Below are 27,543 nucleotides of genomic sequence, written 5' to 3'. Positions count from 1 at the left end.
TTGCCCGTAAATGAAAAAGACAGAGAGAAAGACAGGGATTCTCCATTGTGTTTGCTCTTAGCGCCCCCTGCTGTCTCTTATACAGATCTGCATGTGTTCTCTGTTAGAAATGCTAATTGCCCCATCCGTCACTGAGTGTTTCCACTGATGTGTGCTGTGTTCTGCTGGGACCCAGTGTGTGGGTGTGTTGTAGCTCACAGGCTGAACGGCAGGGATGCTTGTGTTTGCTCCCTTCCAGACTCCTTCATCGCCAAGTCATCCTCGTTGCCTGGGTACGGCAGGAACGGACTGCACAGGGTGAGTTCACTGAGGGTGGGGGGGTGACGAATGAGGGGGGTGGGGGGTGTCACAGGGCGTGGGGGTTGAACATGGGCCCTGTGGATCCAAATCAGCTCAAGACCAATAACTTGTGGCTATGGCCTGATGTGGGCTTTGGGTAATAATTGTACTTGTTGTCTGTCTCTTTCAGCCCCAGAGTGCGGATTATTTCCAGTACGAAAGCAGCAATGTAGTGAACTGGGGGATCAGAGGTTAGCAAAAATGGGTTTGCCTTTCAATATCATGAGTTGAATACAAAATACATAACCAATGAGAATATGTATAAATGTGCTGATCAGTTCTTTTTCTCTCTTTTTCTACAGAATACAAGGTAAGATGTTATGCAAATTCAGTAACAAACTGACCATCACTAAACCAAAGATAAGCGGACAGTAGAGAACTCTAGAACAGAAAAGAGGAAATTGAGCCTAATAAGAAAGGAACAGTGAGAGCGTCTTCCTACTGATCTGCTGCTGTGGCTCTGAGAGGAAGTCATTCATCTGTACTTCAGAGGAATGTATGACACAGGCAACGTCTTTGAGTCATTGGCAATAGGATGGGCGCCGTTGCTTAGTCTGCATCCGGTGTGAAAATCTAAACACGTTGAACGTTTTGCTCATAACCACAGTGTGCCACTCCTCCCGCAGATCTACCCATATGACGTGTTGGTAGTCACCGTAAGGGGGCGCAACCAGCCCCCCAATGACGTGGACAGAGCCAGACTAGAGGTGAGTTTCTCTCAGGTTTGTAAACGTGCAAGTAATGAAAACCTCTCGCTTTACACACTATGGAGCAAGTCGATTGTAGTTCTATTTCTGAGATGGTTATGACAATGTCACTCCAACAACACTAACATATGTGTTTAATCTCTCTCTGCCAGCGCCACCTGTCTCCTGAGGAGTTCTACCGGGTGTTTAGGATGACTATGGCTGACTTTGACCGGCTGGCACTGTGGAAGAGAAACGAGCTGAAGAAACAAGTCAGGTTGTTCTGAAAGGACTGGCGTGTAGAAGCTCAGTGTAGCAGCCTGCTGGGCTTAACGTTAGAGACGCCTAAGTCCTCACTGAGAGCCATAATAACTAGTCTGGATAGTCCGCCACACTGGCCAGAGACACAGCAGAACCAGAACTAGAACCAGCACGGTTCTAGCCATAGACATATAATCCATTTTAATTCTCTGGTTCTATGGTTCCATCACATGCTCTGGGTCAGAGAAAACCATCCAGTCTGAGTCTATACATCAATAATATCTCTCTGGCGAAAGAGGACTAACCTACTACTACTCCTCCCAAGCTATGTCTGTCCGTAGAAACCTAAATCTGCAGAGAGGCCTAGACCATGCTAGTTCTGCCTATGCTTTCAGTATTATGTGTTTGTTTTATTATTAGGAGTTTAACTATAGTTTATGGCTGTCATGTCATGAGGTTATAGCATCTTTGAAGCCTCTTGTAGGCTGCAGGTTTGGAAAGCTCTGAGACATTGCCTTATGGTCAAGCAGGAAAGAGAACATCAGCAAACTGTCCAAACAGAACGCGCTACCAGATTAACCTTGTCTTTGCTTCCTTTACTCTAAACATATTGTTTCATTCGCCGCCGCCTTTTTTTTTTAACAGTGAGACTAAAACGTTATTTCTTTATAGAGCGAGGGTTCACCTCGGAGCGAAAGGCTAGACTGATATATTGCGGTAGCCTACAGTTGAATTAAATGAGTGGATTATATTGTATGTTTACTGAAAAGCCAAAGTAATGTTATTATGTTAAGAAATGATGATTTTTATTCTTTTTGTAAAATGCATAAACAGACTGAATGCATGTTTCCAGAAATGGTTCCCGTGTGAGTATGAGACCAGGCTCTTGCCTACGTACTGAAAGTTCATAGATTTACTATACTAAATTGATGAAATAGATCTGAACAATGTAAGTATTGGGAGTTCTGGATTATTTAGTACTCTCAATTTCAATTGAACCAAAGGGCATGTCATTTACAGTAATGGAATACCATGTTATAAATGGATATTGGATTGTATTTAGAGCTGGGATTGTATTTAGAGCTGGGATTGTATTTAGGATAACAGCTGACCTGTGAGTGACTTGTCATGGGGAGACTTGACCTGATTCTAACTCGACACATAGAGATGGAGAAAATGAATAGAGATAGAAATGAATAGCATGGAATCTAAACTGCTTCTGAATACATATTTAGAAGGTGGATTGGAGGGATTGGTGACCAGAGGTCTGGATAACAGATGAATTAGTGATATGGATCTGACTTAGATTACAACTCGAAGGGGTTAAATGGAATCTTCCCTTAACAGTACAATGTGAGGAAGGAAGGAATCGGGGTGAGGGAATTTTGTAGATGTTGAAGTGGAATTGATTTGATGGAATTGTCCTGATTGGTCTGTGTTGACGCCGGTCCCAAATGATAACCAGGGTTGCTCTGCTAAAGTTTACACTCTAGTGTACATACAGTAGAACTAAGAATTCTCCTGTTGGTTTTTGAAGAGGTGACTCGTAGTTATCCAATAGATTATCCAATATTGTTGGTACATTATATACATGCAAACCTGTCCCTTTTCGTTCTTTCCTGTTTCTTTTCCCGTTGTTTCCCTTTTTATTTCTGTCCCTTGTTTTCCCGTTGTTTCCCCCCACCATTTCTGTCCCTTTTGTTTTGCTGTTGTTTCCACTTTTATTTCTGTCCCTATTGTTTTCTTTCTTAGTAAATACATGCAAAACTGTGTCTTTTCTTTTCAATTTTATTTGAATGGTCTGTTATGAGGTTGTGTCAGAGGAAATAATGGTTCGGATTGTTAGTGTATGGAGCACTGCCTTTATCAGACTGTAATATTAGTCATACTGACTAGCAGTCATTTAGTATAACTACTCTTACTGCCATCTTCGTAATGGCTGTTTGTTTTATTGATTCGTTTGTGTGTGTGTGTGTGTGTGTGTGTGTGTGTGTGTGTGTGTGTGTGTGTGTGTGTGTGTGTGTGTGTGTGTGTCACAAGATATCATAGACATTTACAATACTAACAATACTGTCAATAATGTACAAACAGTACTTCCAGAATTCACAATCTCATCTTTTAATCGACATTAATTCAAAAAGCTTTGGGCGACTTTTACATTGATGTTTTAATTTTGTAACTGTACAAAGCCATCTGCTTATTATTTATTTCCCTGTCAGACCTACTGTCCAATACATGATGTATATATTGTATTTAAATAAATGCAGTTTACATGTGGATAAATGTCTTGTGTTGATTGTGCAAAGGTGATGTCATCATGTGTAGTAGCACAGCAGCCAATAGGATTCGCTCTATATTCGCTTAGGTCCCTGTGAGCGCGAGCAGATGAGGTGAACTCGCAGTTGTGCCTCATTTCTGTGTCACTTTACGCCACGCATGGGGGGGATAAATCGTGTAATGCAGCGCAAACTTGTCCAAAATCAATGAATGTCAAAGAAAAACCGTCTTGGAAAACACACATGGATACCAGTAGCGATAACTGTAAGTAACGGTCCTATTTCTACCATAATGGCATGCAAATGAATAGCGAAAACTAGTATTGGTAACTATTGAAGGAAAGTTTGGACATATCTCTATCCCTATCTCTCTGTTACTAACATGATAGATTAGTCTGATTTAGGCTATGCCATATCGCAGTAAAGTCGGTGCATAGATGCTGTGTGAGTTGAACACGCATTAATCCATCTAGTTTCAGCGGGGTGATGCAATCTGATGCTAACAGAGTCCCTGTGGGAAGCTGAGCTGGAGTATGTGATGTGGAAGCGCGCTGTGTTGGCTTGCCTCTGCTTCTTCTCTGCGCATAGCAATACACTGTATTTTGTGGTGGACGGAGAAATTCAATATTTATTTCCTAAATGTTCATTTATTTTTTATCAGAGGACTATAATCATTTTTTTTTAACGACTAGAAAAATAAAATCAATTGAAGTTTCAAATAGCCTACACATAACAATACAACATTATCTCCATGTAGATACAAAGGTATTACTTCTTGATCCAATTTGAATAGAAAAAAGGTAAGACTAGTTAGTAGAAAACAGTTGTATTTATTTCTGTGTTATAATGAATCCTTTCCACCTCTCTTCCTACTCTACATCATTGTCATGGACCTTGACCTTTATCAGTGTTTCCTAGTCTTTCCCTTCCTCTCACTACCTTCTGTGCTCTGCTAGTTGAAGGCCAGGCCGTGAAAACGAACTACCTTACTCCGCATCCAGGATGCCAGTCCGTCTTGTGCCCCAACAAACACCAGGAAAGAACACTTACCATGCATGCTGTTTGTTTCTAGCCAGTGTGTGTGTGTGTGTGTGTGTGTGTTTGAGAGAGTGCATGCGTGCGAGCATGCCTGTGTGTGTTTACATGCGCAGCTGAATGGAAATTATTATAATTTCTCTCCCTCTAAATAACTCATTCACAAAATAGGCAGCCGTAGCACAAAGACACGCATTGCTCAGTGACCTACAGTACATGTTGCATATCTAATGTGCTTCGCAATGGTATGTTCTAGCTACAGTACATTCCCTGTACTGTCTTTGCACATTTGTGTTTGAGCCTTTAGTCTTGGCCCACATTCTGTTCCCACAGGGTCGTTCCACCTCAAAAAGCACAAGAAAGAGGATTTCGACATCCACATCTCAGATTGTGCTGAAATTGTTTAAGACATTATTTTGTTGAAATATAATTTGATCTCTGAGAAATTAAGCTAATTGATTGCACCCAAATTGGCAATTTTAATTTATAGGATTCATATAATATTCAATAAATATAGTACCAAACATCCGATTTGGACCAAACTTCTTCCTGCCATTGAATAAGACATGAGGAATCCAATTAAATGAGAAAAAAGCCACCCACAGGCCCCCCACACCCTCGCCAAATCCCACCCCAACAACCAGTATATAGTATCAGTTCTCTATGTCTGACAAGTAGTATGGAGCTGTGGCTTGGAGTATTGCTTTTTCATACTATATAATGTATTCCCTGTGAATCTCGTGATGTCCTCCATGAAAGCAATTCAGTTTTTTATTTTTTCTTCTGTCCAGGAAACGGCCCGTGTGTGTGTGTGTGTGTGTGTGTGTGTGTGTGTGTGTGTGTGTGTGTGGTTTATTCCCTTAAAAAAGGTCTGGATTAGTTCCTGGTGAAGAAGCAAACCATCAGGCTACAGCAGTTCTAACGGTTTCAATGTTATGTTCTCTAACGGTCTTCTATGGTAAAAGACTCAAACACACACTGTAGTTTTTTGCAATGGTAATAAAGTTGGGTTTAATCGTAAACGTCACTAATCACACTACATATAGAGATGTTTTCTCATATTTTTATTGAAAAATGTATGACTGCCATGGAATGGTTTATAATTGTATTATTTTATTAGGGTTTTCACAATATTTTGGTCACTAGCCCATTTCGCCATCAAAGTTTTGGGATTGTTGGAAAAGTTTTCAAATGAGCATTGCACCATAGCCCTCTCAGAGAGATGCAATTATTCAAGGAGAGTTGGGTGGAAGCGTTAGGTTGCTAAGAGAAGTACAAATTGAATTGCTTTCATGGAGGACTGGCTTGATTTGTGAAGATGACCACACAATTCATTTTAATTATCGGTTGTCTACCCAAAATGCAAAAATAATTATTGTGATTCATTTATAAATAATAATAAACACCAGAGACCAGCAAACTTTTAAAAGAGGGCAAGACCTGGTACTTTAACATGGTTTAACAGGAAATAAAGCAAGCAACTTGAATGACAAATGTCTCTGAAAAGGGAAAGAAAACCTCACCAGATTCACAGGGAAGACAGATGCCACATCTTAATTTGATCATCCTGTTGTTGCAGGAATTTTCATGCACAGCAGGAAATGCAAACTTGTACTGTATTTGAGGTTCAAAAAGGCTTCTAAAGTTTGTAATTTCTACTGTAAAATGTCAGACTTGATTTGCAAAAAAATGGCCATTTATTATCATCTACATAATAATTCACATTTCCTGTTGCTGCAGGATTCTTTTTCTGCTGTAGCAAACTGGCTCAGATTGCTACATCTGTACATTCAGGCGCGGCTCCTGGATGACATGCCTGATGGGACATTTCAAATTTAACTAGAGCCCTAGTAAAACAAGCTTCAAACGTACAAACGGATCTGAAATGTAGCTGTACACATCAACAACCGTTGTTTTACATAATAACACAAGAAAGATATGCGCCCCACTAACACATACTGTACAAGTGTATCCGAAATGGCTTCCTGAGTGGCGCGGCGGTCTAAGGCACTGCATCGCAGTGCTTGAGGTGTCACTACAGACCCGGGTTCGATCCCTGGCTGTGTCGCAGCTGGCTGCAACCGGGAGACCCATGAGGCGGCGCACAATTGGCCCAACGTCGTCCAGGTTAGGGGAGGGTTTGGCCGGTCGGGATGTCCTTGTCCCATCGCGCTCTAGTTACTCCTGTGGGGGGCTGGGCGCATGTACGCTGACATACCGCCAGTTTTACGGTGTTCCTAATGTTTGGTATACTCAGTGTATATATACTGTATTCTAGAAATTATTCATACCTCTTAAATTATTTCACATTTTGTTGTCTTACAGCCTGAATTCAAAATGGATTAAATATATATTTGTTTAGCCGTCTACACACAATAGCCCATTGCTGCAAATAGCTCAAAGTGAAAACATGTTTTTAGATTTTTTTTTTATATATTGAAAATTCAATCCAGAAATATCTCATTTACATAAGTATTCACACCCCTGAGTCAATACATGTTACAATCACCTTTGGCATTGATTACAGCTGTGAGTCTTCCTGGGTAAGTCTCTAAGAGCTTTGCAAACCTGGATTGTACAATATTTGCCCATTATTCTTTTAAAAATGATTGAAGCTCTGTCAAGTTGGTTGTTGGTCATTGCTAGATAACCATTTTCAAGTCTTGCCATAGATTTTCAAGTAGATTTAAGTCAAAACTGTAACTAGGCCACTCAGGAACATTCATTGTCATCTTGGTAAACAACTCCATTGTATACTTGGCCTTTTGTTTGATGTTATTGTCCTGCTGAAAGGTGAATTTGTCTCCCAGTGTCTGTTGGAAAGCAGACTGAACCAGGTTTTCCTCTAGGATTTTGCCTGTGCTTAGCTCTATTCTGTTTATTTGTATCCTAAAAAAACTCCCTAGTCCTTTCCGATGACAAGCATAACCATAACATGATGCAGCCACCACCATGCTTACCATGCTTGAAAATATGAAGAGTGGTACTCAGTGATGTGTTGTGTTGTATTTTCCCCAAACATAATGCTTTGTATTCAGGACATAAAGTTCATTTATTATCAATTTTTTTTGCTGTTTTACTTTAGTGCCTTATTGCAAACAGGATGCATGTTTTCAAATATTTTTATTCTGTACAGGCTTCCTTCTTTTCACTGTCATTTAGGTTAGTATTGTGATGTAACTACAATGCTGTTGATCCATCCTCACTTTTCTCTTATCACAGCCATTAAACTCTGACTGTTTTAAAGTCATGGTGAAATCCCTGAGCGGTTTCCTTCCTTTCTGGCAACTGAGTTAGGAAGGACACCTGTATCTTTGTAGTGACTGGTTGTATTGATACACCATCTAAAGTCTAATTATTAACTTCACCATGCTCAAAGGGATATTCAAGATCTGCAATAGGTGCCCTTTATGAGGCATTGGAAAACATCCTTGGTCTTTGTGGTTGAATCTGTGTTTGAAATTCACTGCGCGACTGAGGGATCTTACAGATAATTGTATGTATGAGGTACAGAGATGAGGTAGCCATTCACAAATCATGTTAAACACTATTGTTGCACACAGGGTGAGTCCATGCAACATTGTGTTACTTGTTAAGCACATGTTTACTCCTGAACTAATATAGGCTTTTTTTATTAATTTATAAACATTTCTAAAAACATAATTCCACTTTGACATTATCTCAATTGAATCCATTTAAAATTCAGGCTGTAACACAACAAAATGTGGAAAAAGTCAAGGGGTGTGGATACCTTCTGAAGATACTGTAACTACTGCTGTACTGTCACAGACGTCGCAGTGAACGGACCAAGGCTCAGCGTGTTGAGTGCTCATCTTTTATTTTGAATGAAAGCACTTCACAAAGAAAAAACAAAGGACAGCCAAACAGTTCTGTCAGGTATACTCACACACTAAACAGAAAGCAACCACCCACAAAACCCAAAGGAAAACAGGCTGCTTATAAGTATGGCTTCCAAATCAGAGACAACGAAAGACACCTGCCTCTGATTGGAAACCATACTCGGCCAAACATGGAAAACGAAGCATAGAAAAGAATACTAGAAAAACCCTCAAAGAAACAGAAAACCAAAAATACATACAAAACAAACCCCCCTGCCACGCCCTGACCATACTACTATGGCAAATGACCTCTTTCACTGGTCAGGACGTGACATCTTTTCTATTCATATACTGTCTATACTGTCTATACACACCATGCTATATAACTACTGCTGTACTCACCTTTTCTATTCATATACTGTCCATACTGTCTATACACACCATGCTATATAACTACTGTTGTACTCACCTTTTCTATTCATATACTGGCCATACTGTCTATACACACCATGCTATATAACTACTGCTGTACTCACCTTTTTTATTCATATACTGTCCATACTGTCTATACACACCATGCTATATAACTACTGTTGTACTCACCTTTTCTATTCATATACTGGCCATACTGTCTATACACACCATGCTATATAACTACTGCTGTACTCACCTTTTTTATTCATATACTGTCCATACCGTCTATACACACCACCATATACATAGATATGTATATTCCTGACTCTGCAATCGCTCGTTCTGATATTTCTTAATTCCTTTCTTTGAATGTTTTGAGATGTGTGTGTGTGTGTGTGTGTGTGTGTGTGTGTATTGTTTTGTATTGTTAGTTGTTACCACACTGTTGGAGCTAGAAACATAAGCATTTCGCTGCACCTGTGGTAACGTCTGTAAAAAATGTGTACGTGACCAATGATATTGTTTTTGATTTGATTTGAACCTGCTCTGAGCTCAAAGGCTTATTGTTCCTCTTTGGAAGACCTTTTGAGAGGTCCAGTCATTAACATATGGAAAACATTAATAACAAAACAATCACTCCCACACAAAAAGTTCCTGGAGTATCCGTTAGGGGTCCTTAAAATTGAAACTGTGGGGGAACCCTATAAGTTCTTCGAAGAACCTGTTTAATGGATCCTTGAAGAACTTTTTGAAGAACCTTTTGGGGATCATTTTTTTAACTACCCCCCATTATTATTATCATCATTATTATTAATAATAATAATACACATGACAATAACAACAATAAACACAATATTTTACTTGTCAGTGTTTCTTATGATTTTAGTGGCAAAGCTGAATAAAATAAATCCAAATATGAGGTAAACTTCCAGCAGAGATCCACGTCCAATGGGTATATCCTCTGGCGTGTTGATGTTAATGTGTTGATGTTCTCCATATCCATAGCCAGAATGATTTTGCAGTGCATGGTGATCAAACAGGTTTCCTGTTATATTCATCAGAGATGTAGGGAGGGTGAAGTCTGTCAATCCCAAAAAATAGTCATTATACAGATGATTAACAAAACATGCACACGACAGTATTCATACCTTGGTTTCTGTGGTGAATGAAAAAAACGGTATAGCTTGTCCAGAATGTAGAGGCCTATGTGATATTCTCAGATATTCTCAGTTCTCAGCTGCCAATGATTGGAACGAACTACAAAAATCTCTAAAACTGGAAACACTTATCTCCCTCACTAGCTTTAAGCACCAGCTGTCAGAGCAGCTCACAGATCTCTGCACCTGTACATAGCCCATCTTTAATTGAGCCCAAACTACTACCTTTTCCCCTACTGTATTTATTTATTTTATTTATTTTGCTCCTTTGCACCATATTATTTATATTTTAACTTTTAACTTTCTTCAAACTACAAATCTACCATTCCAGTGTTTTTTCTTGCCATACTTTATTTACTTTGCCACCATGGCATTTTTTTTTGCCTTTACCTCCATTATCGCACATCATTTGCTCACATTGTATATAGTCTTATTTTTTTTCTACTGCATCATTGATTGTATGTTGTTTTACTCCATGTGTAACTCTGTGTTTTTGTATGTTGTCGAACTGCTTTGCTTTATCTTGGCCAGGTCGCAATTGTAAATGAGAACTTGTTCTCAACTTGCCTACCTGGTTAAATAAAGGTGAAAATAAAATATTCATTGAAGAGGTAAGGGTGGAGGATGGTAAATGTGATCTGCATAACATACCAATACCAGTTGACAGTCCTTTGTATGCCTCCTCGTCTGTATACCTGCAGACACAAAAGTGAGCAGTTCAGTCATCTCCACCCAATACAGCTAGCCTTCAACATATTCGTATAGCCTACAGTACATATTCTTACCTCTTTGTTGATTGATATCTATTGAATTGTGTCCATTTTCTGTTTTTAGAAAGATTTGCACAAATATGAAAAGATAGATGGTATCTTCATAAAACAATATCAATTTAGATCCTACAAGGGACAAACCGTACCTTAAATTGAGGAGATCTTTACATTTTTCAGTTAAGTGCCTGCACCTGCTGTCCTTTCAAATCCAAATGTTTCAGTTGGGTTTTTTAGAGTGCACCATAAGTCCCATTAGAATAAATATGTGATTCATGTTCTCCTTGTCCAAATAAAAGAAGCTTAACTCAAAGGTCTCCACCTATGCACTGAGCGCTGAGAGAAGTTCACACTCACTTGGGACACATCAATACACATGTATGTAAAAACACATCAAAGTTGGAGTGGAGTCGAATTGAACTTGAATGTAAAAGTGGACAAGAGATGTCTCACAGGACGGGGACTTTGGATAAACATTATAGTGCTGGTTGATTTAGGAATGTCTACAGAGTGTGATCTACTGCAGAATGTTACAGTATATAATTCTGTGGGGCATGAAAAGGTATTTCCTTCTGAATCTTAACTGGGGCCCTGTTTTTTTTCTTTCTTCTCCTGAACACGTTACCCGACTTGGAAAAACGGGGTCCTACTTATATAATATACACCAAAAGCCACTGCACATGGTAGGTCAATTCTGATAGAGTTGTACATATTTTGAGGCACAGTATTTTGGTGGTTATCGTCGAGGATTCATCGAGTGGTTCTGGATTGAGACCCCTCTCACAGCTGTGCACATGGCACACTCCTATAAATACCCTAGGCCACAGAGACAAAGCCCCCAGTCTTCTGCTGCTCATAAGGCCTGACAGCCTAACACTGTCTGTCTCACACACTGGAATGCCTGCTGAGACCAGCCTGACCAACAGCTCTCTCTCACATAGAGGCAGGGTGAAATCATATGCTATTATGGACATATGAATAGAGATGTAAGAGCCGAAGTGGTCTTTGTCCGAGAGTGGCCCGCCACACTTTGGCTCATGCCCCCAATGCATGAAGGGGCACTCTGTATCTGCTGACCCCAAGGTCAAGGCCCAGAGCAGGGGAGGCTGAGATACTCTGACTGGGCTGTTTTTATTAATCATGATCATAGATGGGAGTTTGCTGAACTGAGACCTAATTTTCATGACTTGTCCCTCCTCTAACCTCTGAGAGTGTCACGGATAGCCAAGCAGGGTGTAGAATAACGATAAGAGACATAGAGAGAGCTGTTCAAACACGCACATCCCTAAGAGGTTTGGAGACATTTTATGAATGATTTCAATTCCCTCCTCAAATCTCACAAAGCGCCCCAGGAAGCCCATTACACAACCATCCTCACTGTTCACTTCTCAAGTATGTCGGTTATACTGTGTAATGTGTGTGTGTGCAGCATATTCTAGACTTCGCAGTATTCCTCCATCTCAGTGGATCTGTTGGGGGTGTTGTCCTGCAAATGTACAAATATAACTCCCATGACTGCATGGTTGAGGTCTCATGACTGGGTCTTTAGCTGGGGAGTCTATCCACTCACAAACACACACACACACACACACATACTCTTGAATCTCTTCCATTCTTCGGCAGTATGGTCTAAAAAGCGTTTTGTGAGGAATGGGGGGGGGGAGAGGGAATACTAGGGGAATCATTCTCTCTTGGGGTCAGTGTAGCAGGAGCAGGACAGGCTGTGCCTCTGGACAGAGGAGGTCCAGTAGTGTCTATCATGGCTGTGCTGCTGATAAATAGGTCTGTCCTCTGCAGAGCATTGTCACAAACTTCCTGTTGATGTGCAGCTAACCGTTTTGTGTTGAAATAATGGGAGAGCAGCATCCTGAGTCTAAATAGAGACATTCACAAAAACAACTGAGATGGTAAAAATAGCTGATGCTATGGTGTGTTGTTCTTGCAATGTGGTGTCTTGACAATGAGGATGCGGCCAAAGTAAACATTTTTTGTAGACTTCCTGAAGACTCAAAATCAGTCACACTGACCAGTTGTTGTATAGACCACCTCTGGGAGATGGATGTTCTCAGGAAATATCTCTTATCTCCTGAACGTGCTTCACTTCTGTTCTTACTGCCTTTTAATCTTCTGAGGACTGCCCTGGTGTCAATACTATGTAATGACACGTGTAGCCAATGTCATCCTACAATGCTGTCCTGTTCTTCCCCTCCCTCTGAGTGCTGTGGCCTGTTGTCTGTCTGAGATCTGTGATTGACCCAGTCCAACTTGTTGTTGTTGTCAACATTGAATTACATCCTCCCTCCCACGAGGGCCATGTGGCCTCCATGTGACCGGACTCTAGTTGCACAAAGGCCCTCTCTGTGGATCCCTCTGCAGTCCTCCCTATGTGTGATGAACAGCAAGCCTCTTTCCTGCAACAGCTGATATGCATCTTCAGAGGGAGTCTGTCCTGTCCTTGGTTGTGTACTGTAGGGAGGACAGGGCAGGTCAAACCAGACCACATAGCTCTCTTTCCCCTCAGCTCTCGCACATCGCTCGCTCTTCTCCTAGACTGGAGACCATCGTTGTGTGCAGATATATCTCACTAAGCTTTGGTCTGGAGAGCACATTACTGGACAGTGAGATAGGAGACATACAGTAATGTGATATCATTAAGACTCACAGACAGAGATAGAATCAGCTGATCTTTTGTGCGATGCAAAGGTAAAAGAAGGTGATGGGATGAAGGTGATGATGAAGTGCATTTTGGATGTTGTAGGGACGAGTGTATAGGAATAAGAAGCAAAAGGGTTGATAGAAGCTGCTTCATCAGCCTAGACTGGAAATCTCAGCTGCATGACATGGGGTGCTGATCGAAGACTATGGGAAAAGGAGAGCCGAACAGGCCCCCATTAACATCGACGGGACTGAAGTGGAGCGGGTCGAGAGTTTCAAGTTCCTTGGTGTCCACATCACCAACAAACTATCGTGGTCCAAACATACCAAGGCAGTTGTGAAGAGGGCATGACATCACATTTTCCCCATCGGGAGACTGAAAAGATTTGGCGTGGGTCCCCAGATCCTCAAAAAGTTCTACAGCTGTACAATCGAGAACATCCTGACTGATTGCATCACCGCCTGGTATGGCAACTGCTCGGCATCTGACAGTAAGGCACTACATAGGGAAGTGCCTACGACCCAGTGCATCACTGGGGTCAAACTTCCTGACATCCAGGACCTATATACTAGGCAGTGTCAGAGGAAGGCCCAAAAAATTGTCAGAGAGTCCAGCCACCCTAGTCATAGACTGTTCTCTCTGCTACCGCACAGCAAGCGGTACTGGAGCGCCAAGTCTAAGACCAAAGGCTCCTTAACAGCTTCTACCCCCAAGCCATAAGACTGCTGAACAATTTATCCACCCGGACTATTTACATTGACCCCCACACCCCACCCCCTTTGTTTTTACACTGCTGCTACTCGCTGTTTATTATCTATGCATAGTCACTTTACAAATTACCTCGACTAACCTGTACCCCCCGCACATTGACTCGGTACCGGTACCCCCTGTATATAGCCTCGTTATTGCTATGGAAATGTATTGTGTTACTTTTTGATTGATTAGATTTATTTAGTAAATATTTTATTAACTCTATTTCTTGAACTACATTGTTGTTTGATTTAATATCCATGTACCCATAATGCCGATGGATGCCTCTGGACAGCACACAGCTGCCTCCCAACGCCTCTGCACATATCAGCTACAGTGTGTGTGTATGTTTGTGTTGTTTTTTTTCTAGTTTCTAACATTGCCTTGTCGCTCTTTCTTTTTTTGTGTGAGCGGAAAAATCAGACAGGCTATAATATTCCAAAAGTGTATATATATATATATATGTGGACACCCCTTCAAATTAGTGCATTTGGCTATTTCAGCCACTCCCATTGCTGACAGGTGTATAAAATCGAGCACACAAACATGCTATCTCCATAGACAAACATTGTCAGTAGAATTGTCTTACTGAAGGCTCAGTGACTTTCAACGTGGCACCGCCATAGGTTGCCACCTTTCCAACAAATCTATTTGTCAAATTTATGCCCTGCTAGAGCTGCCTCTGGCAACTGTAAGTGCTGTTATTGTCACACCCTGATCTGTTTCACCTGTCTTTGTGATTGTCTCCACCCCCCACCAGGTGTTGCCCATCTTCCCCATTATTCCCTGTGTATTTATACAGTTCTCTGTTTGTCTGTTGCCAGTTTGTCTTGTTTGTCAAGTCAACCAGCGGTTTTTTGTATCAGCACCTGCTTTCCCCCAGTCTCTCTTTTCTTGTCCTCCTGGTTTTGACCTTTGCCTTTCCTGAACCTGAGCCCGCCCACCTGACCATTCTGCGTGCCCATTAGCCTACCTGCCATCCTGTACCTCTGCCCCTGTTATAAACATTGTTACTTCGACACAGTCTGCATCTGGGTTTTACCTTTATCCTGATAGTTATTGTGAAGTGAAAACATCTAGGAGCAACAACGGCTCAGCCACGAAGTGGTAGGCCACACAAGCTCACAGAATGGGACCGCCGAGTGCTGAAGCGTTTAGCGTGTAAAAACCGTCTGTCCTCGGTTGCAACATTCACTACCAAACTGCCTCTGTTCATCGGGAGCTTAATGATCACCATGCGCAATGCCAAGCATTGGCTGGAGTGGTGTAAAGCTCGCCACCATTGGACTCTGGAGAAGTGTAAACGCGGTCTCTGGAATGATGAATCATGCATCTTCATCTGGCAGTCCGATGGACGAATCTGGGTTTGGCAGATGCCAGGTGAACGCTACCTGCCCGAATGCATAGTGCCAACTGTAAAGTTTGGTGGCGGAGGAATAATTGTCTGGGGCTATTTTTCATGGTTTGGGCCAGGCCCCTTAGTTCCAGTGAAGGAGAATCTTAACGCTACAGCATACAATGACATTCTAGACAATGCTGTGCTTCCAACTTTTTGGCAACAGTTTGGGGAAGGCCCCTTTCCTGTTTCAGCATGACAATGCCCCCGTGCACAAAGCGAGGTCCATACAGAAATGGTTTGTCGAGATCGACTGGCCTACACAGAGCCCTGACCTCAACTCCAACGAATACCTTTGGGATCAATTGGAACGCCGACTGCGAGCCAGGCCTAATCACCCAATATCAGTGCCTGACCTCACTACTGCTCTTGTGGCTGAATGGGAGCAAGTCCCTTCCCAGAAGAGTGGAGGCTGTTATAGCAGCAAAGGGGGGACCAACTACATATTATTGCCCATGATTTTGGAATGAGATGTTCAGGGAGCATGTGTCCAAATACTTTTGGTCATGAAGTGTATATATAAACTACCGGTCAAAGTTTGGGGTCACTTAGAAATGTCCTTGTTTTTGAAAGAAAAGCACATTTTTGTCTATTAAAATAACATTCAAATGATCAGAAATACAGTGTAGACATTGTTAATGTTGTAAATGACTATTGTAGTTGGAAACGGCAGATTTTTAATGGAATATCTACATAGGCTATTCCATGCGAGAAATTGCAAAGAAACTGAAGATCTCGTACAACGCTGTGTACTACTCCCTTCACAGAACAGCACAAACTGTCTCGAACCAGAACAGAAAGAGGAGTGGGAGGCTCCGGTGCACAACTGAGCAAGAGGACAAGTATATTAGAGTACCTAGTTTGAGAAACAGATGCCTCAACAGAAGTCCTCAACTGGCAGCTTCATTAAATAGTACCCGCAAAACACCAGTCTCAACGTCAACAGTGAAGAGGCGAATCCGGGATGAGTTCCTCTGTCCAGTGTCTGTGTTCTTCAGGAGGAATAGCGTTCAAACCAAGTGATTTGCCTTTATGTTATCCAATGCCATTTTCAGTTAATGGAGAGAGATTTGGTCTCCCAGCAAGCCATCTTCCTCAGTTGAGAGAAGAGGAGTTCTTATATCTTTTAAAATTGACTCAATCTGGCTTGGTGTGGATTTACAATGAGAGATGTACAATTCTTTAAACTGGAGAATCTTTGGTTGATTTATTTGGGTTCTGATAGTAATTTACACGATTCAGATTCAATAGTTGCAATATCCACTAATTGATCATTACTACAAAGCTTGTTATCCAGTAGACGACTGGGTCGATTACATGGAAGTAATGGTTGGGTCTAACTTGATGGATGTCAAATTCTGCTCTCTGTCTATCAATAGATTTTGTTCTGTCTTGACTTTGAAGAGAGTAGTCGCTTCCTGGTCTGAAAAACGTTTTTGTTGAGAATGCTCGTATGTCGCTAATAACTTTTGCAATTCTTATATCTTCTTTAATTGTGGTTTATTCAGCCCAAATTCAAACAAAGTTTCTGTCACGTTCTGACCAGTAAAGGGGTTATTTGTTATTGTAGTTTGGTCAGGACGTGGCAGGGGGTGTTTGTTTTATGTGGTTCTGGGTTTGTTGGGTTATGTTATTATGTAAGAGTTAGATCTAGGTTGTTTAGTTCTATGTTTAGTTTATTGGGATTAGTTTATTGGGATGAGTATACACGTTCCCGCTGCAACTTGGTCCAATCATTATGACACTCGTTACAGTTTCATTGTTTTTAATAAACCTTTAAATGGCGTCCCATAAAATCCAGGGATCGTCGACGTCATTTTTGTTAATCATTATGAATTCATTCAATTCCGTTTCAAATTGTTCACTGAAAGTAGGATTTTGTAGTAAGCAAACATTAAAGCACCATTTTTGAGGAGATTCTGAAATGTGTATCTTGCAGTAATAAGCATGATCATCAGATAGGCTCGTGTGTCGAATTTCAATTTTATTGATGAAAGAAACACTCTTACAAAAAAGGGTTCCGAAAGGGTTCTTCGGCAGTCCCAATAGGATAACCCTTTTTGGTTCCAAGTAGAACCCTTGTTGGTTCCAGGTAGAAACCTGTGTGGAAAGGGGTCTACATGGAACCCAAAAGGGTTCTACCTGGAACCAAAAAGGGTTCTTCAAAGGGTTCTCCAATGGGGACAGCTGAACAACCCTTTTAGGTTCTAGATAGCACCTTTTTTTCTAAGAGTGATATGAAATTGATTCAGGAAAATGTTTTGTGTCTGTTTGAATTGAAAGTGTAGTCTTTTGTTTAGGGTTATGAGCTCGCCAGGCTTCAATGAGTATGTAATCAGAGAGTAGATGTTGGAGAGCCTGGGTTGCCTGTAGGTTGTAGTTAGTCTAGATTTGGCATTCATGTCTGTCATTCATGTCTGTCCCAATCACCGACTGGAATTCAGTTTAATTCTAACAATATAGTGTTCAGAGAATTACAAAAAATGGATCAAATGAATTTGGAGCATACACATTAATAAAGACATTTTTCTTTCCATTATGGAAACATTTAATGAAGGTGATTCTTCCTTCTTGGTCTTGGCCTTTACCAAGGATGGTGATTTTGAGTTTCTTATGTATCTTTATGATTACACCCAGTTTTGTTTGGGGCTGATGAACCATTAGCCAGTTTCTATGTGTGTCCTTTTGGAGCAGGTGTGTTTCTTGGCGCATTGCTACATCAATATGGTTTCTTGCTAGGATATCAAGACAGCTGGAATATTTTATAGGAATATTAAGGCTTGTCAGGCTAGTGTTGCCATTGTTAAAATGTAATTAAAAAGCAGGACCCACAGGGAAACCTACTCATTGGTCGCTCCCCACCCAGAAGCCCCTCTCTGTAAACCATTCCCCCTGGCCCCCCTTCCCCAGCTCCCCTCCTCCCTAGCTCCCATCCCTCCCTCCCCAGATCCCCCCGCCCTGTACTATAATGACAAGGTTGTAACATAATGACGAGTGGGTAATGACCAAATGTTTGGTCTTGACGAGTAAGGGTGGGTAATGAAGAAAAATATAATTAAAATGAAACAAAAAGAAGATATGACTGATATGCAAGCCTAATGCCTAACCAGTTAAAAATATGATCGCTGTAGGATCCATATTTTGTCGATTGTTCATTAATTGGCATGGTGTAATCACTGTGTAAATGTCCTGGACCTTAGCCAATATAATTGTAACAAGTTCATTGCTCAGCGATAATAGTAATATTGTTCCTTGTACATGAGGGGGGGTCCTCCTCACTGCCTTATGCTGAGGGCAGCACCATAGCCATAGGCTAGGACTGAGATGCGGCTTCATCCACCACTTGACAAAACTCATCTTGACCTTTCAGAACACAACACACGTTTTCCACTGCCAAGGATTCTCAAGACTTCTTCGATGAGCACATCAAACCCAACACACAAGGGGACAAGCCGACAGATGGAACCTCATGACTGGCTCATTATTCAGGTATGCTATCCACAATATTGGATAGCATACCTGCGTCTCAGTCTTAGCTTGCGTAGCCGGGATCTCACCTCGTTGTTGTTCTCCCTCTTTTTAGCAATTTGGCACTTAGGTCTGGGTAGATGCTGATCCTCTTCCCTGCATAGGTCAGACCCCCGTATTCCGCTGCAAGGTAAACAATTCGCCACTTGACTTCAATGCTGTGGATCCGCACAATCACACATACGAGAGCTGGGTCCCATGAATTTACGGGAATGATTTTCAAGCGATTCCGTTTTCTCTTTTAGGAGTTTGTGTTTTTCCTTCCAACTTAGCTTGTGCTGTTTCCAGGTCATGGAGTCGCACCTCTGTCACATTGGCTGTCTTCTCCAGACTTTCCACTTTGGTTGAATAGGTATCCACTTTAGCAGTGAGCACTGCCAATGATTCAATCACTGGTTTTATTTGTAAATCGAGGGCAGATATAATCTCCTCACGAACAATCTCAAGTATAGTAGCGGCCAGCTCTTTCTGTTGTCTGGTGTTGAGAGCCGCCATGTTCCCACAGCTGAATTGTGGATGGACAAATTCTAGCTGCTGGAGTTTAATAGACCTACTAGTTATTTATTGTCACCCAATGAATGTCCCACACCTTCATAGGATGTTTAAGTATTGACAAGTTTTAAGAAATACGTTTTGTTAATTCATATTAATTTGCAAAAGAAAGTCACGAAAAAGCCACGCGTTTCAATGCCACCAGAACCACAACTCACCGGACTGCATTGACCCCGTTTCTTCAAGAGCATTGTCGTTGTCATTGTTTAATTTTGGCCCTTGTCTGGACAATGGTGTATTGTTAGGGTGCGGAAAGGCTGAGGGCAAGGGGCTTGAATGAAGGCTCAGGATAACCTCCCCTCTCTGTGTGACCTATCCAGTGTAGGATGTAGCTTTGTTGAATTACTGGAGACATTACGGTTGTCACTACCTCTTGGCTCAGTCTACTTTGGCTCTGTTGGATTAGCACAAAGATCTTTGGTAAGTACTTGTAAATATAAGAGGCTGTCTGTTTCTTTGTTAGTGGTAGCATCAGTGCTGGTCAGTTGGCTGATTTGACATTACTTGTACCAACTTTGATGATACTGGATAAAGTTCTCAGGGGAGAGAGTGCACGTCAGGTTTCATGGTCTTAGCTGACAGCTCTGTGATCTGGGAGTGTTGACAGTTGACAGGCAAGGCTTTGTTGACCTGAACTCACAGAACCATGGCAAGGGTCAAAAGTCATAGTGTTCAATCACTCTGTGTAGGTGTGGCTGCAGGGGAACGTGACTAGATGAGGCCTCTCTGAGCACTGTGACTGTACTAAACTAACTGTAACACCACCATGATCCCCCGGCCAGGCAGGCTGACACACTTCCCAGAGGTGTGTAGGATTGAGGGTGTTGCATGGGAACGCGAGCAGTGCGGAAACTGGGCGGAAGGGTGGAAGGGCCTCTCTCTGGCCCAGGCAGTAGGGTTCACACACAGACAATGGACCCCTGGAGACTCAGGGCTGTGGAGTTGTGATTGCACCCCGCACCGCAAAAATAACACACACATCCTACCGCACCGCTTAGCCTGCTTCCGCTCCGCTCCCCTTTTCCTAATTTTCCTCATCCTTGTATCCTCATACACACATGCTGTGGTATATCCATGCACTCTCTCTCTCTCTCTCTTTCTCTCTCTTACACACACACACACACACACACACACACCCATATCTCTTTTGTATAGCAGCAGAACTACGTTTTTTTCTTATTTTGTTTGGCTTCATTTCCTTGTTTCAAGGGGAAGGAAACCGACCATTCTCTGTGGAAACAATCTGCTGTCCTTCAAACGTCTCTCAATAAATTAGAGTGAAATTCCATCTGCTTTCTGTGAGAGAAAAAAAGTCAGCAGCCATTCATTAGCTTACAAACAGTCTCTCTAAAGACACACTCAAACAAGTATTTTTTTTAAGATGGAACCAAAGGAGCAGTGAAGCTGATTCATATGCATATGAAGCTCCCTGGTATGTCTGAGTGTTGAGTCTAGTGAGTTGGAGGAAGTGCTGTCCTGCTGTGAGTGCATTGGCAGGTATTTGGCTCAGCTCAGTCAGTGGCTTTTGGGGTCACCATGGTTTCCTTGTGTGTCGGCTGTAGCCGTGAGGACGTGTCAGAGTGTGTCAGCGTGGTGAGCAGTTAAAGAGAGAGAGAGAGGCAGCAGTGTCAAGGTCACTGGATCATCCTCACCCCCCAGCGGATATTTTCTCTGGAGCGAGAAACCCAACCCAACACTATTCCTGTTGGATGGAAACCTTTTACTGACTGACTATGCATGCAATGAGACATCCATTGTGGTTTCTTAGACATTGCCCAGTGATCTGTCATGTAATTGCCAGTCGATAACCCCATCACATCATCTCCAGCAGAAGTCACTTACTTCATAAATCATTGAGCTTTGACTATCATCCCCCATCTTTTTTGTGTGATTCAGTTTCAACCACCAGAGACCAGACCCTGAGAAGTGGAACTCCTCAAAGAGAAGTAGAGATGAAAGTCTTTTTGAGTAGTTCCACCCCCCAGCGGGAAAGAGAGAGGGAGGGAGGAAGAGAGAGGAAGAGAGAGTAAAGGAGGTGGGGTGTAACAGCGGGAGAGTCAATCATTTGAGCCCAGCCTACTGTATACCACAATACCAGGGAAAGAGAGAGGGAGTGAGGGTGAGGGTGAATGAGAGTGACACCTCAGCCGAACTGTGTGTTTAGAGCTCTGCAATCCCAGAGACAAGCACAGCTGATGTGTGGATTACCACAGCAATTCTCACTGGAGCTGTTTTTGGAAAATGGTGGGCTTCTCTTCCTCTTCAGCTGTTGAAGCCGGTAAGTAACCAAATTGACTGCATGCCTGCATTATACTTGGTCTTGGCAGCCCGCTATTGTCCCTCAGTGGTCTGTGTGTGTTGTGTTTGTCACAGTCTCTCAGGACTGTAACATTTGAGTTGGAGATACACTAAAAGTATGTGGACACGCCTTCAAATTAGTGGATTAGTCTATTTCAGCCACACCCGTTGCTGACAGGTGTATAAAACCGAGCACACAGCCATGAAATCTACATAGACAGACATTGACAGTAGAATGGCCCATACTGAAAAGCTCAATGACTTTCAATGTGGCACTGTCATAGGATGCAAACAACCTTTCCAACAAGTCAGTTCATCAAATTTCTGCCCTGCTAGAGCCGCCCCGGTCAACTGTGAGTGCTAATATTGTGAAGTGGAAACGACCAGGAGCAACAACGGCTCAGCCGCGAAGTGGTAGGCCACACAGGCTCACAGAAAGGGACCTGGTTGCAACACTCACTACCGAGTTCAAAACTACCTCTGGAAGCAATGTCAGCACAAGAACCGTCTGTCGGGAGCTTCATGAAATGGGTTTCCATGGCCGAGCAGCCGCACACAAGCCTAAGATCACCATGCGCAGTGCCAAGAGTTGGCTGGAGTGGTGTAAAGCTTGCCGCCATTGGACTCTGAGTCACATTTCCCCATCTGGCAGTCCAACGGACAAATCTGGGTTTGGTGGATGCCAGAAGAATGCTATCTGCCCGAATGCAAAGTGTAAAGTTTGGTGGAGGAGGAATAATGGTCTGGGGCTGTTTTTGATGGTTCGGGCCCCTTAGTTCCAGTGAAGGGAAATCTTAATGCTAAAGCATACAATGACATTCTAGACAATTCTGTGCTTCCAACTTGTGGCAACAGTTTGGGGAGGGTCCTTTCCTGATTCAGCATGACAATGCCACCGTGCACAAAGCGAGGTCGATACCGAAATGGTTTGTTGAGATTGGTGTAGAAGAACTTGACTGGCCTGCACAGAGCCCTGACCTTAACCCCATTGAACACCTTTGGGTTGAATTGGAACACCGACTGCAAGTCAGCCTAATCACCCAACATCAGTGTTTGACCTCACTAATGCTCTTATGGCTGAATGGAAGCATATCCCTGCAGCAATGTTCCAACAGCTAGTGGAAAGCCTTCACAGAAGATTAGAGGCTGTTATAGCAGTGAAGGGGGGACTAACTCCATATTAATGGCCATGATTTTGGAATTAGATACTCGACGAGTAGGTGTCCACATACTTTCGGCCATGTGGTGTAGTTGTATGTGTGTAGATCGTGTGTACAGTCTTATCAGAGGTCCTACTGAACACCGTATCTCCACTTCCTGAGGCTATGTGGACGTTTTCTCAAATAATTATCTCTGACCCTGTCTACTTTTCTGTTTTGATAGGACCAATTCATTTCCCTTGCGTGTTCATTCATTGAGATGTCGGTGTGTTGTTATTACAGAGATATCTGTTTTACGTCTTGATACCTGCCATGTTTCTCTGGATAGCTGTGTTCTAATACAAACCATCAAGTTAATCTCATGAACATTCTTGTCAGTCAATGCACTTTAGACATAGAAAGACAATTTTATGACTGCATCCGGTGTTGTTACATGCTGGAGTTCTGTCATGTTAATTAGGTTCCTTTTGTGTCTTCTGTGTGGTATAACCTGAATGTTGCCTCAACTGTTCAAATAAGCTGAACAGGCAACGTCTGACTTTCTGACCAACCCAGACATTACGGCACCCCCACTTCTAAACAACACTCTTACTGGATTATTTTCAGAGGATTGCGAAATCATATGAAATCATAGTGTTTGTGTTTTGTGCTGTGCTTGTTTGCCCTTGTTTCAGAGGTAGGCCTAATGGTTTTGTTGTGTTATGATGGAGTAACTGCTGGTAATGCAGAAATTCAAGAGAGCAGACCGTTTTTTAATAAGATTGTGGAAGATCCTGACTGTGCTAACATAACCTTACAATTAGACTTGTTCTCACATGAAGGCATCTGCTCACAAAACACTTCAGGTCTGCGCTTTGAAGCTGCTCAGTTTGTTGGTGTAAGACATGGTGAAGGTCCAGTGGGCAGAGAAATGAAACACTTTAACCGACAGGTTATTTGATCTGCTATGAGCAGAGATAAAGACAACAACCTTTTGGACTAAAGCAAAAGAAACAGTCCCATATTGTAGTGATTACTCTAGACCAGGAAAAACATCTCTCAGATCCAGAGACCTCAAAGAAAAACAGGTGGTCTTGAGATTACTGAGATTACTGTCTACACATGCTGAGTTTTTCAGTCTCTTCCATACCACTGTGGTGTGTGTGTGTGTGTGTGTGTGTGTGTGTGTGTGTGTGTGTGTGTGTGTGTGTGTGTGTGTGTGTGTGTGTGTGTGTCAGGTCCAGTGCCTGGTACTGAAGTTCTGGTGTCTCCTCTCAGCTCCAGGAATGCCCCACTACAGATAAGATAAGAGATGTGAAGCCTCTCATCTACTGAGAGAAACAACTGATCACCAGGGTAGCTGATGAACAGATGTTTCTGTATAATGAAATGGTCCTGTCATGGGTTTGAGGGTGCCAGGAAGAGAGGTGTGGAAAGTCATCCAAAATGTGGATTTCATTCAATCCAAGATGGTGTAGCAGTCGGACGTGTGTCTGTCTGGTCCCGTCCTGTCCCATGTATATATCGTTTTATTCATATATATTTCATATATTTTAATCTCACTTTCCATCTACGGACTGAATATACTCTCCTGTAACCCGCCTCACCCAATGTGGTACAGATCTGCTATTTTTATACATTAGAACCAGGACCCCGATCAGAAGCTAGCCAGCTAACTAGCTAGTAGTCAGTTAGCCACTGCTAGCGGTCCTAACCGTTAACTCGGACATCAGCCAGTCTCAACCCGGTCAATTCCTGCCAGTGTGCACAGCGCGATAATAACCCAGAGCATATCGGACCTCTTTTTTTTTTCTCCGGATTCCTACCGCAAGCTCTGAACTTTTACACCGGATCATCGCAGTTAGCTAGCTGCTATCCGAGTGGCTACTCCTGGTTAATGCCTTGTCCCGAAGCAAGCACCAGTTAGCCTGGAGCTAGCCTCGAGCTAGGCCCACCTCCCGGCTTGCCAAAGAGGTCCACCAGCCAATTCTTGGGCTACAATACCTCTTTTACCAATTGGCCTGGACCCTTTACTGCCGACACGGAGCCCCGCCGATCCATCACGACTGGTCTGTCGACGTAACCGTCCGAGGTGGTTTCAACAGGCTCTTCCATTTCTACGTCGCCGGATGCCCATCTGATAGCCCCGGCCCGCTAGCTGTCTGAATCGCCGTGTCTCCAGCTTGCCTAGCATAGCAGTGACTACGGAATTGGCTCCCTGACCCATCTAGTGCTACTCATTGGACCCTATGATCACTCGGCTACACATGCCTCTCCCTAATGTCAATATGCCTTGTCTATTGCTGTTTTGGTTAGTGATAATTGTCTTATTTCACTGTAGAGCCCTGCCCAATATGCCTTAGATAGCCCTTTTGTTCCACCCCCCACACATGCGGTGACTTCACCTGGCTTAACTGGTGCCTCTAGAGACAAAACCTCTCTCATCGTCACTCAATGCCTAGGTTTACCTCCACTGTGCTCACATCCTACCATACCCTTGTCTGTATATTATGCCTTGAATCTATTCTTCTGCGCCCAGAAATCTGCTCCTTTTACTTTCTGTTCCAAACGCACTAGACGACCAGTTCTTACAGCCTTTAGCCGTACCCTTATCCTTTTCCTCCTCTATTCCTCTGGTGAAGTAGAGGTTAACCCAGGCCTTGCAGCCCCCAGCACCACTCCCATTCCCCACGCACTCTCATTTGTTGACTTCTGTAACCGTAAAAGCCTTGGTAAAAGCATGTTAACATCAAAAGCCTCCTCCCTAAGTTTGTTTTATTCACTGCTTTAGCACACTCCGCCAACCCTGATGTTCTAGCCATGTCTGAATCCTGGCTTAGGAAGGCCACCAAAATCCTGAAATTCCCATCCATAACTATAACATCTTCCGACAAGATAGAACTGCCAAAGGCGGCGGAGTTGCAATCTACTGCAGATATAGCCTGCAGAGTTCTGTCATACTATCCAGGTCTGTGCCCAAACAATTCGAGCTTCTACTTTTAAAAATCCACCTTTCAAGAAAGAACTCTCTCACCATTGTCGCTTGTTAACAACTCCCTTCAGCCCCCAGCTGTGCCCTGGACACCATATGTGAATTGATTGCCCCCCATCTATCTTCAGAGTTCGTACTGTTAGGTGACCTAAACTGGGATATGCTTAACACCACGGCCGTCCTACAATCTAAACTAGATGCCCTCAATCTAACACAAATTATCAAGGAACCTACCAGATACAACCCTAAATCCATAACCATGGGCACCCTCTTAGATATCATCCTAACCAACTTGCCCTCTAAATACACCTCTGCTGTCTTCAACCAGGATCTCAGCGATCACTGTCTCATTGCCTGCATGCGTGATGGGTCCGCGGTCAAACGACCACCCCTCAACACTTTCCAACGCTCCCTAAAACACTTCAGCGAGCAGGCCTTTCTAATCAACCTGGCCCGGGTGTCCTGGAAGGATATTGAACACATCCCGTCAGTAGAGGATGCCTGGTTGCTCTTTAAAAGTGCTTTCCTCACCATCTTAAATAAGCATGCCCCATTCAAAAAATGTAGAACTAAGAACAGATATAGCCCTTGGTTCACGCCAGACTTGACCTCCCTTGACCAGCACAAAAACATCCTGTGGCGTTTTATATTAGCATCGAATAGCCCCCGCTATATGCAACTTTTCAGGGAAGTCAGGAACCAATATATTCAGTCAGTTAGGAAAGCTAAGGCTAGCATTTTCAAACAGAAATTTGCATCCTGTAGCACTAATTCCAAAAGGTTTTGGGACACTGTAAAGTCCATGGAGAATAAGAGCACCTCCTCCCAGCTGCCCACTGCACTGAGGCCAGGAAACACTGTCACCACCGATAAATCTACGATAATCGATCATTTCAATAAGCATTTTTCTACGGCTGGCCATGCTTTCCACCTGGCTACCCCTACCCCGGCCAACAGCTCAGCACCCCCTGCAGCAACTTGCCCAAGCCCCCCTGCTTCTCCTTCACCCAAATCCAGACAGCTGATGTTCTGAAAGAGCTGCAAAATCTGGATCCCTACAAATCAGCTGGGCCCTCTCAATCTGGACCCTCTCTTTCTAAAATTATCAGCCGAAATTGTTGCAACCCCTATTACTAGGCTGTTCAACCTCTCTATCGTATCGTCTGAGATCCCCAAAGATTGGAAAGCTGCCACGGTCATCCCCCTCTTCAAAGGGGGAGACACTCTAGACCCAAACTGTTATAGACCTATATCCATCCTGCCCTGCCTTTCTAAAATCTTCGAAAGCCAAGTTAACAAACAGATCACCAACCACTTAGAATCCCACCGTACCTTCTCCACTATTCAATCTGGTTTCCGAGCTGGTCATGGTTGCACCTCAGCCACTCTCAAGGTCCTAAACAATATCATAACCGCCATCGATAAAAGACAGTACTGTGCAGCCGTCTTCATTGACCT

General features: G+C 42.9%; 2 protein-coding genes across 13 annotated transcripts in view; both read left to right on the top strand.

The window, feature by feature from the left end:
- Positions 1-3,565, top strand: part of LOC115148486 (actin-binding LIM protein 3) — a 131,775-nt gene extending 128,210 nt beyond the window's left edge. For all 8 annotated transcript variants that reach the window (XM_029690407.1, XM_029690406.1, XM_029690411.1 and 5 more), the window contains 5 exons: positions 239-297; positions 470-530; positions 642-649; positions 966-1,046; positions 1,199-3,565. In XM_029690407.1, the coding sequence (XP_029546267.1) occupies positions 239-297; positions 470-530; positions 642-649; positions 966-1,046; positions 1,199-1,312 (323 nt within the window). In that variant the 3' untranslated portion in view covers positions 1,313-3,565. The remainder of the gene's footprint in view (positions 1-238; positions 298-469; positions 531-641; positions 650-965; positions 1,047-1,198) is intronic.
- Positions 3,566-3,671: 106 nt separating this feature from the next.
- Positions 3,672-27,543, top strand: part of LOC115148485 (actin filament-associated protein 1-like 1) — a 35,153-nt gene continuing 11,281 nt past the window's right edge. For 3 of the 5 annotated variants that reach the window (XM_029690404.1, XM_029690402.1, XM_029690401.1), the window contains exon 1: positions 3,672-3,827. In XM_029690404.1, the coding sequence (XP_029546264.1) occupies positions 3,770-3,827 (58 nt within the window). In that variant the 5' untranslated portion in view covers positions 3,672-3,769. Of the gene's footprint in view, positions 3,828-20,015; positions 20,077-21,530; positions 21,935-27,543 lie in introns of those variants that run through there. The other 2 variants (XM_029690405.1, XM_029690403.1) reach the window with 2 other exon arrangements.

This window comes from Salmo trutta, chromosome 15 (genome assembly GCF_901001165.1).
Source record: "Salmo trutta chromosome 15, fSalTru1.1, whole genome shotgun sequence".
Classification (NCBI taxonomy): Eukaryota; Metazoa; Chordata; class Actinopteri; order Salmoniformes; family Salmonidae; genus Salmo; species Salmo trutta.
Note: the sequence above shows the minus strand (reverse complement) of the source record. Positions and strands in the feature narration are given on the sequence as shown.